Source organism: Trichoderma aggressivum (genome assembly GCF_033847375.1).
Source record: "Trichoderma aggressivum f. europaeum strain CBS 100526 chromosome Unknown scaffold_061, whole genome shotgun sequence".
Taxonomy (NCBI): Eukaryota; Fungi; Ascomycota; class Sordariomycetes; order Hypocreales; family Hypocreaceae; genus Trichoderma; species Trichoderma aggressivum.
The window spans coordinates 136971-151309 of NW_026946427.1; the positions used below are offsets into that span (position 1 = coordinate 136971).

The following is a 14339-nucleotide window of genomic DNA, read 5'->3' on the forward strand; positions in this document are numbered from 1 at the left end:
AAAGGGTATGCTGGCCAGCGAGTACAATTAAATGTTTCCAATCTCGTTCTGGAGCTCCTCCAGCTCCTTCTGCAGATCGGTGTGCTTCTTTGCCATCTCTTCATACTTCTGCTCCCACTGGTCGCGTTCATTCTCAAGGGCCTGAACCTTGCGCTCGAAGTGGCCGGCCTTGACATCAGTTTGTCGGAGCCTGTCATCGACATGTTAGCACGAGACTCGGTGGAAACGGCCACGACGTATCTTGGGGGGGGTTGATAGAGTGGTGACGTGCTCCTAAGGTGAACATACTTCTCGTTAGCCTCGCGCAGAGTCTTGTCGGCCTCCTCAGCCTCCTCTTCGAGCAGCTGCAGTCGTCGCTGCAGTGTCTCGTTCTGGGTTCCGTGCTCTTGTCCCTCATCGGCTACCTTTTTGAAGTCCTTGATGGCAGTCTCCAGCTTCTCGACCTCGCCCTCAAGGAGGCCGTTCTTGTGTTGCAGAGAAGTAATGTCCTGCTCTTTGGCCAGGTTCTCCTGCTCGAGAGTCTTGACCTTGGTCTGGAGCTCCTCCACCTTGGCAATGGCTTCATCAGCCTCCAGGCGGAGCGAGTTCATTTTCTAGCTCATGCCGTTAGCCCGCGCCTCTCTAGGTCGGTGTAGCTGTGCCGAGAGTTTTACCTCCTTGATGCGATCCATTTTGAAGTTGCGAAAAGATTTAGCGGTCTTAGGTGGGTGTTCTTGGTAGAGGTCGGGAGACGGAACTGCAGAGGATTCGAAACGTCTTATGTAGAGTGTACTCGTAACAGAGCAGAGCAGAGCAGAGCAGAGTAGAAGTAGAGTTGTCAAACCAGCCAGGAAAGGGGGTGGGGTAAGGAGAGTGTCTTGATGCCCCTCTACGAGGCATCGTCTGTGGCTGGTCGCGCCCCGCCGAGCCTCAGGGAACTGGTACTGTAATAACACCTGAGCTGCCCTCCAGCAACCGGGCTCCGTACCTGCTAGGTACCCAGAAGGCTTAGTGCTAAGGCGGTATCGAGCACTAAGTACCCCGAAGAGGTCCCTACAGGGAATCTACAGCAGGCAGGAACATCACCCATGCAAGGCGCCCAATCTGCCTCGGGGCGCATGACAACGAGAGACTTTTGCAGAAATTGGGGGTTCTTAGTAGAGGCGAAACGGGTCAAGTGATGCTCCAAGTACCGTCAAACGGGGATGACAGGATGAGAAGTTACGCAATCATACAAAGATGGCAACACACAAAGAAAACAAAAGAAAATGACATGTACACCGACACAATGATGAATGGCTGCCTAGATGTCTCCATCGACACAAAGAAACTAACATCGTAATATACTATGCGAAATTATCGTTGTCTATTGCTATCATTGTATTGCTGGTTCTTTGGGAGCACAAGCCACAGCTTCTTTGAGCCTCTATTGCTCCTTATCGATTTGCCCATGCAATATAACGTATTGGCAGTGGAGCACTCTACGCTAGTACTAATATGGCATCAGTCCTGAAATCTGACGCTTACCTAAAATGCACTAAGCCGAGAGTCCAGTTGTCCGGTCAACGTCATATCAGCGGGATTCTCAATACACGCCATTCTAGCGCTACGAAATTCAACATTGCTACTATCAGCGGTTGTTCACACATTGCGGTTTGTCCCGTGGAAGGCATAGTGTATGCTTTCTGGGGATTCATCATCTAAAGGAAAAAGGACAATTATATTTTCTGTGTTCCACTGCTCACAGCTACAATGCTGTCCTCCCATCGTGAGCAGGAGAATCGGCTTCTCAGCCACCAGATTCCCTCCAAGCAGCAGCCAAAGACACCCGGCATGCGATATCCGAAAACACCAATCGATTTGGGCCGAGGCAACGAGAATGCCTTGGCCGGATTCGCTGGCAAGAATGCGATTCAGGGAGTGACCAACCTTGGAGAGAATCAAAAATTCATCTCCAAGAAATCCATGACGACCCCAACGGGTATGTAGGCCCTTTCATGTATGCATTTGACAAGATGATCTAATCCAATCCATTGGTCAGAATCTCGGATGCGAGCTCCTCTGGGCAACAAGACGACGAACGCAAAAGCCAAGAACAGCCAAGGGCTTGGAATTGGAGGCAAGAGCGCCGTGAATGGGGTTGAAAGGACACAACTCAAGAGTATCGCGAGCGCGCAGCGGAAGCAGAAACAAAGGCAAAGACAAGCTGAATTAGCGCCCAAGAATCTTTTTTCCCAGCTCAGAGACAGCCAAGATCCAGATCAAGACGAGCCGGAATACGCACCGCCAAACCCTCAACCTTTACCCTACCAATCCGATGTCTTCCCGCGCAGTGGCCTCACCTTCAAGGGGCTGAGCAAAGACAATCTGCTCAAAGGCTACTATGAACATTTTTATAACCCTGTGGATGCTCGTGGCGTATCACGCATGGACAAACAACTGGAAGACGAAATTGAAACCGCGATAGAAAAGGCTATAGAACGGAACGACCACGAGACGGATGAGTTTACCTGGAATAGTGCTGATATCGCAGACGGAATGGAGATTGCAGAGCGAATGTCTAGGCAAAAAAGGAAGTCCGCCTCTTCTTCACGTCAGCCTACAATGGTAACCAGATCGTCCAGATCTAGATTATCTGGAACGAAGGCTCTAGTGGCGGATGATTATGAAGAACATGCTGTCACTCGATCATCAAGGCGGCGAACTGCTGATCCATCCATGGAAGCATTATACTCCAGTGATCTCACGTCACCATTCGCGCTTCGGAGCCGAGGAGAAAGCGCCTCTAAGCGGTTGACCCGCGCGCAGAGTGTGGCCCGAGATGAATTCGACAACAATGATTTTAGCCCGGTTGGCAGGGTGAGCCCCGTTCATCGGAACGCATCCAACGAGAGGGTATCAAGGACTATAACTCGCTCACACTTTCCTACTGACTCTGACGGCGAATATGCTGGCAGCAGTCTCCCAGCGGCGGGTTTATCCTACCAGGACTCAGAGGATGAAGAGGAATTTGAGCTAAGACTCGACCTCTAGATTGTTTTTTCTATCAACCTGGACTTAAAATGAGGCAGCAGGAGTTTAGGGGTTTAAAATGACGGATTTCTTTAAAGGAACGGATTGTAACGTTTGTTTGTCTTGTAAAGTATTATTATCATCTACGAATAATCGAGTTTTCAACACAATCCGCGATACAGATCTAGCTCGTAATTACTGCCATGATGAACAGACCACAGCAGAAATTCACATGAGGAGGTAGCGGCCCCTATCTATGGGCTATAACAATGTCCTCCAGACCTAGGTTGGAGATCCTCAACGCTCTTGGCACATCCAAGTTTTCGCTGCGTAGAAGCCGCTGAGCACGAAACCGTTCGTCATCCCAAGCCCGTGCTCCCCATTCTTGCCGCTGGCGTTTGAGCTTTTTTCGCTTGAGCGGCTCACGAGGGCGTGGCTCTTCAGCCATCTCGAGAGAGATGACGCCGGGGTTTCGTGCCAAATATCTATACCATCCTGATGTTGGCGTCGACAGGGACGCCTTGGTATAAGTCGCTATTATATCTTTTGTAGTCGCAATGCTCTCATCATCGAAGTCGATCCAAAGCGGTGGATCCCTATCTACTTGATTCTCATCACCGCGAACGGCTCGTGATACGGCTCTACTACTTGCAACTTCGCGGCGAATAGCGATGACCAGGCATGAGAGAGGCGCTACTGACACAGGATCAACACCTGACTCCGTTTTATAGATTGGCAAGACGATGTTTGTGTCGGCAGTCTCAGCGAGCCACTTTACCAGGTATTTTTTGTCTTCAATTGCCAGCTCATTGTCTGGGAGCTCGATTTCGTCTGGTATGAATGCGAAATGCAAGTCGACTCCTCGCAGTCTCCTCAGCTGCCGCACAACACGAATATTGAGCAGCAAGATGGCCGACATCTCCAAGCTACGCAGCTTCAAGGGGGACTTGAGCATGAAATTGAGCAGCCGCGCAGCACCAGGGTCCAGAGTCTTCCATCCCGGCGGACGAGCCGCGTGACTGTACGTTTTCCTTCTCCGGCTCCCATTTGAGCACCAGACAAAGGCATCGTCCCGTCTTCGACTGGTGTTTACTGGACCGTTGGGGAAAATGCTGACATGCCCCATTTCAAAGAAGATCTCGGGCGTCGGGGTATAAGTTATTCCCCGGTTGTCTGACAAGAGCTTGGAGCCACCCCAAGAACTATGGCCGTACTCCAAAAGGGCCAAGAGAAGCGTGCTGGTGTAAAAGGTGAATATACAGCGCTTGCGAAATGCATTTTTGATTTCTCTCTTGACCACCTTGCTCACGAGGAGGAGGTTGAACACAGTGAGGTGCCGGCGAGCCTCTTTCGGTGTCTTGTATATGTCGGAAGGCATGTGCTGTCCTGAGAGGAGGCGCATGTCGTGTGACACTATGAGGATCCAAATCTCATCGCGCAGTTCGCGGGGAAGGTCGAAGATTGTGAGCTTGCTTTGGGCCATGGCGAGGTTCTTTGAGGTACAGGTTTACAATATCAAAGACACACGAGTTGAATGAGATGGAGATCTGACGGCTGGAATGTTTGGCTCATTTTATGCTCTTTGTACTACACTATTACTAGTATGTAAATAATATCAAAGCAACAAAGGTACGCATTTGTCCTAATTCATTGATGGTGACTCACTCATGAGAGGGAGTCGGCACTTGGCGAGTACATGTGGTTGGCTGACGCACGGCCGCGCTCGAAACCATTCTAGGACAAGGCTGCAAGAGGCCAAGGAAGAGGTTGTTGATTGGATGCATTTGACCACCAGTGAAAGGATCGTTGTGCATAAGGGCGGTGCTAAAGATGTCCGTATAGATTAGATACATTTGGGGGGTTGCTATTTATATGGTCTCGCTTTGAAACTGCACAGTTGGCGTGTGTGTGAATGAGCCCCCGTGTTCTATAATGGGAAACTCGTCCGCCCTTCAAAGGGAAACAGGGGAAGGGAAGAAAAAAACAAAAAGAACACAAAGAACAAATCAAAACACATTTCCCTCACGAGGCCTCGCCTGACCCCCACTGGAAAGTGTAAATTACCACCTACCTTGAGATTCTCATTGGGCATATATAAGGTGTAAAGTGTACTACTAGGTAATAAGCCACCTACGATACTACGGAGAACGGCACACACATACAAGTACAAACTGGTGTGCGGAACATCGTAGCTCCTCACTCCGCGATTCCTGGACCGGGCCCGCGCCAACCTTGACAACCCACCTGCTGACTACGCCGAAAACGAGCATCCCCATTGCATTGTCCCTTTTCAACTTGAACGCTCAACTTGCTGCGTCTTTGCAAGGCATTTCCCGCTCCTCCAGCACCTCACCCGCGGCTTCTCGAGCTCGCCAGCCATTGCGCCGCGGTCGCCGACGACGCTTCACCCCCTGAGCCGGCTTTTCACAGCGTCTGAGCCCTCTGCGACGCAGCGCACGCCGCCTATCCGGAGCCTCAATTTTCGGCTTCCCAGGTCGCGTGGGCGCTCTAGCGCGTACCACAGAAGCCGCCGCTCAGCCCCGAACGGAAGTGATGCATGGCAAGCCTTACCACACACTGAGCGAGGTATCATGATTACACCACGGCTCTCGAGATAGCAGGAGCTCATCGACACGATGACTCGTCCGCCACCTGGCGTGAGCTTCGCGCAATTCTTCCCCAACGCCCCCAAGCTCAAAACAGAGGCCCAAGGACGTGCCAAGCGGGGCCTCCAGGTCGTTGACCCGGCGCCAGAACCTGAACCTGAACAAGCCGTCATGACAGATGCCGACTCGAATGATTTCGCTCGACGTTGCCAAACCACCACCTCATCAGATCCCACCCTGCCGCCGCCGCAAGCCGACGACAACGGGTCGTCGCCGGGTGATATGCCCAGTACCGTGGGCTCAACCAGCTCACATGCCAGCTCTGCATCCTCCCTCTTCAGCGGCTCTGCCGTGCCAGTTGCGACAGCCACGTCCTCCGGACCATCCATGAGCGCGACTCCATTCACCTCCACAGACTCGCCCTCCTCCCTCCACGCGCCTGCAAAGTCTAGCATGTCTACGCCTTCAATCGTCGACCGCGCTTCGGGGCAACCGTCAGAGAATGCCGCCTCCGCTGGCCAACACCTGCGGCAGGACAGGAACTCCTCGATTGAACGCATCCCAGCTCGAGACCCCTTGCCTTCGATCAAGGGTATCAAGTGCATACATGACCCGCTCCTCGATCGACTGCGCAAAAAGGTTGTAAACAAGAATGCGAAACCAGTATACAAGGAATTCGGCTTGGTATGTATAGATAACACATTTCCTCCACTGCTGGAGGAAGGGGGGGGGGGGCGTCATTTGTTTTTTGGAGCGCTGAATGGCTAATTGTTGGAATAGGAAGATGACGCCCCCCCTGCGGACCCTCGCCTCACAAAGGCGGGAGATAGGCTGGGTTATATCAACACGGATTATTACCTGCCCAAAGCACGCCTGCGCCATGCTCCCGAGAACCTCAAGCCGTATCCGTATGACCCAAAGACGTCCATCGGGCCGGGTCCTCCTACCCAGGTCCTAGTCACCAAATACAACCCGCTGGTGTCGTTCAACAAAGTCATCGCCATTTTCGCCGCCTTCGGCGAGATAGCAGAAAGCAGCAATAAGATGCACCCAGACACGGGCAGCTATCTCGGCTTCGCAACCATTCGATACCGCGACTCCAAACGCCCAGACCGTCCGCGAGTGTCCGCCATTGATGCCGCGCGACGAGCCGTTCGCACTCGAGGAATCAAGGTCGATGCCGACATTGTCAAGGTTGAATACGACCCTGAAGGTCGGAAGAGTCGGCGCATGCTGGAAGAGGTACTCAAAAGGGAGAGAGAGAAGTTAGCCAACGAGTCGGCACGAATAAAGCCTCCTCCTACAGGGCCTAAATCTGCGACTGCTCCTGGCTTTTCAAGGCCTCCTCCAACAGCACCCAAGGGTCTCGCACCCCAAAGACCTCACCCAACACTCGGAGTCCCAGTTACAGTGCCGCCGAAATTGCAAGCGCCGTCGCCAGCAACAGCAACAGCAACAGCAACAGCAACAGCAGCTGTCACGGCCGCAGCACAGCAAGCCCGCCCTCATGCAGCCGTCGAATCACAGGTTATCGGCTCACAGTTGGCTAATGATCCATATATATTTGTCGGGTCCGAAAGTGTCCCGACTCTCCCCAGTATAATACCCCATATGAAGAAGCGATTAAAGAATTATGGATTTGAAGACATCCGCCTCGACAAAACAGGGTTCTATATCGTTTTTCGAAACTCTTATACCGGGCGAAGCGAAGCCGAACGATGTTTTCGGGCTGTTAATCACACCGAATTCTTCAACTACAACATGGCTATGCAACTTTGCGTACCCCGAACATCTTACATCGATTCCGCCCCAAAATCAAGCCCTAGCCCCGAGCGAGCACCTAGAAGGGATCACCGGACAGATAAGGCAGAGTTGGAGAGGAAGCGCAGAGAAGATGAGGCCGACCTCGAGGAAGAAAAAAGGCAGAGGGCCAAGAATTTCGACCCTGTAATTGAGGCCGTGGAGGTCGTTCGGCGTGAGATGACTGAACATCTGATCAGGCATATCCGCACTCAAGTTGCAGCGCCGGCGCTGGCCGAATTCCTCAACCCAGCCAATCACGTTGCTAAGAGGCGGAAGCTCAACATTGACCCTGTAGAGACCGAAGAAGACGCTTTCGATAGTGGTAGCGCCAGTCCCAAATTGGGGACTCCCAATTCTCGAGCCGATCCCATCGAACGCCGGACTGGCCGCCTAGAGCCCAAAGCCCTCCCAAGGATTCGCAAGAGTAAAACAAAAGGCCTCGCTCATCGGAGTACCTTTGTCGATCCCTTTGCACGAAAACGGGCTTCGGCGGCGCGTACAGCGTTTCGATCCTTGCATCATCGTCTCAAAAGTTTGGATAGCGACTTTGAATCGGACGATGATGCAGATGCTAGGGTACTGGCAGCGCGAGATGCTCGCCAATCAGAATCACGCCCACGGAGTCGCATGAGTACCGATGACGAGGCTTCCAAGGATGATTTTGCCTCATGGGGTCCGGGCGAAGACGATTCCATGACAGAGGCCAGTCTCGCCATCGACAGCTCGATTGTAAAGAAACGAAAGCTGGAGATCTCGATCGAGAAAGCATTCAAGAGACAGAAGAAATCCGACGAAGAACTCTTTGGCGTCAAAATCGATCAAATTGATGCGGAGTTCAAGGTTGTCGAAGACTCTGACGATACTGGTCTGGATCTGGAAGCGACTGCGGAGCGAGAAGATTCAACTCTTGAGGGACCATTGTCGCAAGCTGAGAATCTGTCCAAGACGAAGCCCGCTAAATCTAAGCGAAAGTCCAAGAAGCAACTACTCCAGGAACAAGAGGCACAGGCCAAACAATCCGAGGCTGAATCACAGCTTTCGGATGCGAACGAAGTGAAACCAACCAGCGAGAAGGTGCCCGAGCCCGAGATTGTGCCCGAGAAATATGACGAGAGGCTTTTCGCGACTAAGCCAATGACTTCCGCAGCAACGCTCCCCGACGGATTTAAACCTGACATTACTTCTTTGGCGGCTCTGTCCTTGGGACCGACCGATGTCCCGGATATCACTAGATTGCTCAAGAAGTTCCAGATCGAAGAGATCGGCAACCCAGAACTATGGCTGTGGAAACGGAGCCGTGTCAGGGAACTCAACACATCTGATGGCCTCTTGGGTCGCCCAATCCGGATCGAAGGCTACTATGTGCCGAATGCAAGTGGCTGCGCGCGAACTGAAGGGGCCAAGAAGATTCTGAACTCGGAGAAATCAAAATATCTACCGCATCATATCAAGGTTCAAAAGGCCAGGGAGGAGCGGGAGGCAAATTCCAAGAAGACGGGCAGAGACGCCACTATGGCGGCAAATGAAGCTGCCAGGCTGGCTGCCGAAAAGCTCATCGCCAAGGGCAACTCCCGAGCAAACCGCGCCACAAACCGACGATATGTGGCTGACCTTAATGACCAGAAGAAGACGCTTGGGCAAGACTCTGACGTCTTCAAGTTCAACCAGCTCAAGAAGCGGAAGAAGCCTGTCAAGTTTGCCCGCTCTGCCATTCACAATTGGGGTTTGTATGCTATGGAAAACATCAACAAGGACGATATGATTATCGAGTATGTGGGCGAGGAAGTCCGACAGCAGATTGCAGAGATTCGGGAGAACCGCTACCTCAAAAGCGGTATTGGCAGCAGTTATCTATTCCGAATCGATGATAATACGGTCATTGACGCCACGAAAAAGGGAGGTATTGCACGATTCATCAACCACAGCTGCATGCCCAATTGCACTGCCAAAATCATCAAGGTCGAGGGTAGCAAGCGGATTGTCATTTATGCCCTGCGCGATATTGCTATGAGTAAGTGTAGTGACTCTGTTTATGATTTCTTCTTCTTCTTTGATCTACAGTCAAGCTGACCACGTCGTTTAGACGAAGAATTAACCTACGACTACAAATTCGAGCGAGAGATTGGCAGTCTGGACCGTATCCCCTGCTTGTGTGGCACGGCAGCGTGCAAAGGGTTCCTCAACTAATACCCGCCCTTTTTTCAACTAGATATCGTTCAGTTGGCATTGATACCAGGCTGGTTAGCAGCAATACCTAGCCGGACGGGGAGCGTACGATGTGCCAAAACCGAGCTGTCGACTGAATGTTTAATACGAGATTATTTTGATTATTACGCCGATCACACACTTTACATGCAGTACTATCCGTTATCGCATGTCAACCATGTGGTAACATAATGCAGATTTCAGTCAACCGGCTGGGGCTTTCACGAAAGGAACAGAAGAAAGCTGCTATGGATCAGCAATGGCTAATGATGGCGTTGAAAGGGAATCAACCGCATTCAAAAACAAAACAAACACAAACAGGCGCTCAGAAGGAGAAAAATAAAAACAAAATAAAGGATCGTGGGCTCCTCGGCGTAGGATTTCGATTAAGCAAAACAATAGCCCCCCAGGCAGTCATGGAGTTATCAGTGTGACTTGGGAAGGACAAAAACTTTCAGACAAAAGAGGGCCGCCAGTTTTGATACGGAGGCCGGTTTATTTTCTCCGGGTTTCGCCTCCGTCGGCTCTTCATTTTCTTGTTGGCTGGTGATTGAAAAAAAAAAAAACACAACCCCTCAGGAAAGGGTGTACATATACTCGGAGTTTCTTTGATGGATGGAAATGGCAAACCGACGACGAGGAGGCCAAAGTTGAAGCGATTTCGCGGAGGAGGGAAGCGGCAAGGGGAGGGAAGAACGCAATGCTAGGTAGTTATAATCATCTTTCGCTATCCTATGAAGGGGGAAAAAAAGTTGCCGGCTCGACTCAGCTCAGCCGAGCCATGATCTGCCCGCGTCTCAGACGTGGTAGAATATGTAAAATTAACGAGTCCTTTGAAATTCAGCCATATTACCGCTGCTCCTTTCCGTTGCGCATGTTGCCCAATCTGTTTCCTTTGAAAATGTCCATCTCCTTTAAACTTGAAACTTGTGTGTTCAGTATGCATTATCAGTTTATAACTATCGCAGATGCCGGTAAAACACATGCCACCACCGTGATCCATTAGTTGCTCTGGTGCATTTGAGAAGGGCCGTCTGGAGGTGCACGGGGCCCCAGCATCCAGTCTTGCATGGCGAGCCATTCACTCCAGTTTGCTTCTGCCGCTTGTATCTCCTTCTCGGTGACTCCTTGGAGAGGACGCAAGAAGGGCACTGTCTGGCCGCCCTCCAGGTCGTAGCTGGCTTTGACCCTGAGCCAAGTCTCGCTCTTGGCCGCGAAGAGATAGTTTCTCCGCTCATTCTCGTGTATGAGGCCGATTCCAACATCCCAGCCGTCGCCGAAAAAGCCATGTAGAATGGCGACGGTGTCAAACCCGGTGGCAACCAGGCGGCGTACATAGGGAACTAAGGAAACGTCTGAATTGGTGGAGGGATGACTGGATGCAGAGCTAGAGTTAGGCGAATGCCTGGGGAAGGCTGGGCTCTGTTGAAATGGCAGTCGAATGTTGACAATTGCAGCAACGGCCTGAACGGCGTTTGTGTGCTGGCCGCGCTCGAGGAAAAAGGAGAGACAGGATTGATACTTGGGGTACCAGTCAAAAAGATCGAACTGTGCCTCTTGAAAGGGCTGGCCAGGAATGATGAGCTTTCTTCTTGAATCATAAACATGCCGAAATCAGGTAGAAATCATGTACGGCGGCTGAACAAACTTACATGATGGAAAGCCATTGTAATCCACTAAGTAATGAAGCGCAATCGCTTGGGAAGAATGCCGAGTAAACTATGCGAAGCTTGGTGGGCTCTTGGTTTCAAGAGATGATATGTTCGGACAAGACAGCTGGGATTGAACTCCCAATATGCCTGGGTTCTTGACAAATCTCTGTAAGCCTCTGGTTCTCATATAACAGCTCCGCCAGAGGTGGCTCCAACGTGATGGGGTCCATCTACGCACCTTTCTACCTTGCAATCCAACCGCAGCAAAAGCAACAGCAAGTAATGGAGCAACAGCAGATGTTCACATCAACAATACTTCTCCAGAATGGGTACACGAAAAGAAGGCGCGGGATTTGGGTCAAGATCAGCTGAAGGGTTGGACAGAGCTTTTCCTCTGGGGGCGTTTTCTTGGTTCGCTATGCTGCGTCCTCCCTCTTGTCTTATTCTGGCGATCTGTGAAGAGAGCGAAAGCGGGGGACCTCTCGAAGAGTTTATATTGACACGGCTGCGGTGAGACTCAGGCCATTGAGTGAATTGAGCGAGAAAGCGAGAGACGGGGGCCCCTAGGAGCAGAGCAACGATGGTGGTACATCATGTGAGCGATGCCAACACATGTGACGACGAAGGTCTTCTGTGTATCATGGTGGTGTTAAACAGATGTGGAGCTCGAGATGTTCCCGAGTCGACGTGGAGAGGAAGTGAGATGAGATGCAAAGGGAACTAGCGAAAGTCACAGCGTGAACGGGGCTGGAAGCGGAGAGTCGTTCATCCATTGGGACGGCAAGGCTCAGAAGCAGGGTCAGGCCAGGTAAAGGAAGTGTCACCACCACGGCCTATGACGGAGGCTCCCAGCGGTCGACAATAACACACGGCTGTCGAGGCACGGCTTCCTATTCGACGGCTCTGGCAATGTCTCAGGTGTCAGAGGGAAAAGGAGGGAGGAGGTCGGGTCGGGAAGCTGAAGTTGCGGCGCCGCTCGTGATAAATCCAAGACATTTCGATGGTGAGGACGAGTGGCAAATCCCACGATCAGCTAGTTGGCACCATCAGATGTTGGTGGCTTGATCGGTTCTAATCAGATCCCTGTCCATGGATTGATTTGATTAATGAGATGAGCCAAGCAGAGACAGAGACAGGGGACCTGGGCCATGCGAGCTGAAAACTGAACGCGCCCCCCCACAGGGGACATTTGCCGGCACTTTGCCAGATTGCCGGCCATTGTCTTTGTCTTTCCTGCAATTGATTTGGCGATGCTCAGCCCCCCTCGAGGTAAAATAAAAATAAAAGTTGTGTGAGAGAGGAGGATAAGGAGCGTTGGAGTTGATTCGCGGGCGGCACTTGGTATGTGTACCTGATATACAGGGGTGCTAGAGTACCCGGTACCTTGCCTTAGTGCCCGTTCCCGGTAGGTGTACTCCGTTCATGTGCCAGGTACTTGGTTACCTCTCGTAGCAGTACTTGATCGCCTCTTTCAACTCATCACGGGTTACAGCTACGCCGCCAACACGTGTTGGGACAAGAAGGCACAAAATTTGAAAAGGCGTCATTTCACATCTTCTACTGCCTACCTTAGTACCTTGGGTAAGGTAAAGTAAGATCGTCATCTCTCTGACACAGTTGGCTTCTCCCCAAGAGCCACGTCCGCTCTCACCATGCTGTCAAACCGCTGAGTGACATTGGCCGTAACAATGTGCTTCGACCCTGACACACAAAGGTATGTTTTATCTTCTCTAACGAGATAAACTCGTCTCATGGTCGGGTCGAAGCAGATTGTCGTGGCTACTAATATCACTTGACTTGTATGTATATATAGACATATATACAGGAAACAAGATGCCTTTCATGAATGTTTTACATCTTTACTTTTGCCAGCTATTATTTCATTTCATCTACCTGAGAAATTGTCTATGCTGTTTCCTGCTGGCTTTCAAACCATGCCTGCAGCTTCTTTAGAGCTCGAGCACGATGCGATATCTTATTCTTCTCCGCAGACTCCATCTCGGCATAGCTAGAAAAAAGTTCACATTAGCCAATGGTCACCTTTCGCAATCGTCCGGAGCGGCATATAACCTACGTTTTCCCTTCAAACTCAAATACCGGGTCCCAGCCTAGCCATTCCTTTGTTAGTACTATCCGGCTAGAAGTGCCTCTGCGGGGTGTATTTCTTACCAAACTTCGAAGGGCCTCGTGCAGGTACAATGCGACCCTGGTAACGGAGTATGTAAGAATGGCATCATGTTACTCCATGTTGATAAGACTTACCGGCGTCCGTCCTTGGAAGATGATTGGGTCGCGGCCAGGTCCTGGCGAGTATGCAAACGTGCAAACAGCCTCTGCGGATTTATCTTCGTACGCCGCAAGAAGGTTGTTGAGCCCTTGGTGGCCAGTCTTATCCAGGAACCATTTGCTATAATGTCGAGCACGGATTGATGAGTTTTCTAGCCATGACGGAATCTCGACATCTCGAAGCAGCATAGCAGAGAGCTTACATGTAAGGCCCGGGTAGGCCTCCGAGAGCATTAAAACAGAGCGCCGTATCTTCAACAAGCACCGGGCCGTTTACCTCGATTGAATTAGACATGTTAGAACGAGCTCTTCACCAATTTCCTAGGTACTAAAGAAAGGATAGCTATACCAAGTCGGCAGCTCGACGGCATTTTGACTCGGCAACCTCTTCAATCGTTCCCTGGATTTCCTCGAGATCCAGCGACTGGCTGTCAATCTCAATCTGCGGCTCAAGGATCGCTTTGACTTCCTTCAGCTTGTTCGCATTGCCGGTGATGAAGTGAATCGGGGGAGCCATTCTGGAGCTCGACAGATGCGCTGCCGGGGAAAGTCTGAAGCAGGTGATGGGCTTTGCAAGTATTGTAGTTGGTGGATGGACTCTTTTCAAGGAGCTTTTTAGCATCATCAAATGGATTAGTACCTTGCTGGTACCTAAAAGACTTGCCTGTCTGGGGAACAGCAGCAGTCAGCTGGCGTGAACCCACCGCACTCCGCAGGTACCGAGTACTTGGCAGCGCAAGTCACCGGCTGTGTCACGCGAACCCAAAAAATTGATAATCCAATTCCATTTTCACCT

At 51.3% G+C, this 14339-nt stretch overlaps 6 protein-coding genes across 6 annotated transcripts; 2 read left to right on the top strand and 4 right to left on the bottom strand.

Annotated features, from left to right (window-relative positions):
* Positions 1 to 27: 27 nt before the first annotated feature.
* On the bottom strand, positions 28 to 671 carry Triagg1_9929 (uncharacterized protein; the record flags this gene model as incomplete). Its single annotated transcript, XM_062904941.1, has 3 exons — positions 28 to 190; positions 289 to 593; positions 654 to 671. The coding sequence occupies 3 exons, from the start codon at positions 669 to 671 to the stop codon at positions 28 to 30; spliced, it is 486 nt and encodes a 161-aa protein (XP_062751149.1).
* Positions 672 to 1731: 1060 nt separating this feature from the next.
* On the top strand, positions 1732 to 3012 carry Triagg1_9930 (uncharacterized protein; the record flags this gene model as incomplete). Its single annotated transcript, XM_062904942.1, has 2 exons — positions 1732 to 1960; positions 2021 to 3012. The coding sequence occupies 2 exons, from the start codon at positions 1732 to 1734 to the stop codon at positions 3010 to 3012; spliced, it is 1221 nt and encodes a 406-aa protein (XP_062751150.1).
* Positions 3013 to 3241: 229 nt separating this feature from the next.
* Positions 3242 to 4474, bottom strand: Triagg1_9931 (uncharacterized protein; the record flags this gene model as incomplete). Its single annotated transcript, XM_062904943.1, has 1 exon — positions 3242 to 4474. One exon carries the CDS (start codon positions 4472 to 4474, stop codon positions 3242 to 3244), a length of 1233 nt encoding a protein of 410 aa, XP_062751151.1.
* Positions 4475 to 5627: 1153 nt separating this feature from the next.
* Triagg1_9932 (uncharacterized protein) lies at positions 5628 to 9587 on the top strand (the record flags this gene model as incomplete). Its single annotated transcript, XM_062904944.1, has 3 exons — positions 5628 to 6281; positions 6378 to 9411; positions 9484 to 9587. 3 exons carry the CDS (start codon positions 5628 to 5630, stop codon positions 9585 to 9587), a joined length of 3792 nt encoding a protein of 1263 aa, XP_062751152.1.
* Positions 9588 to 10607: 1020 nt separating this feature from the next.
* On the bottom strand, positions 10608 to 11272 carry Triagg1_9933 (uncharacterized protein; the record flags this gene model as incomplete). The annotated part of the gene is made up of 2 exons (XM_062904945.1): positions 10608 to 11189; positions 11258 to 11272. The coding sequence occupies 2 exons, from the start codon at positions 11270 to 11272 to the stop codon at positions 10608 to 10610; spliced, it is 597 nt and encodes a 198-aa protein (XP_062751153.1).
* A 1890-nt stretch (positions 11273 to 13162) lies between these two features.
* Triagg1_9934 (uncharacterized protein) lies at positions 13163 to 14060 on the bottom strand (the record flags this gene model as incomplete). The annotated part of the gene is made up of 6 exons (XM_062904946.1): positions 13163 to 13265; positions 13332 to 13365; positions 13427 to 13463; positions 13520 to 13664; positions 13747 to 13820; positions 13893 to 14060. The coding sequence occupies 6 exons, from the start codon at positions 14058 to 14060 to the stop codon at positions 13163 to 13165; spliced, it is 561 nt and encodes a 186-aa protein (XP_062751154.1).
* Between the last annotated feature and the right edge of the window lie 279 nt (positions 14061 to 14339).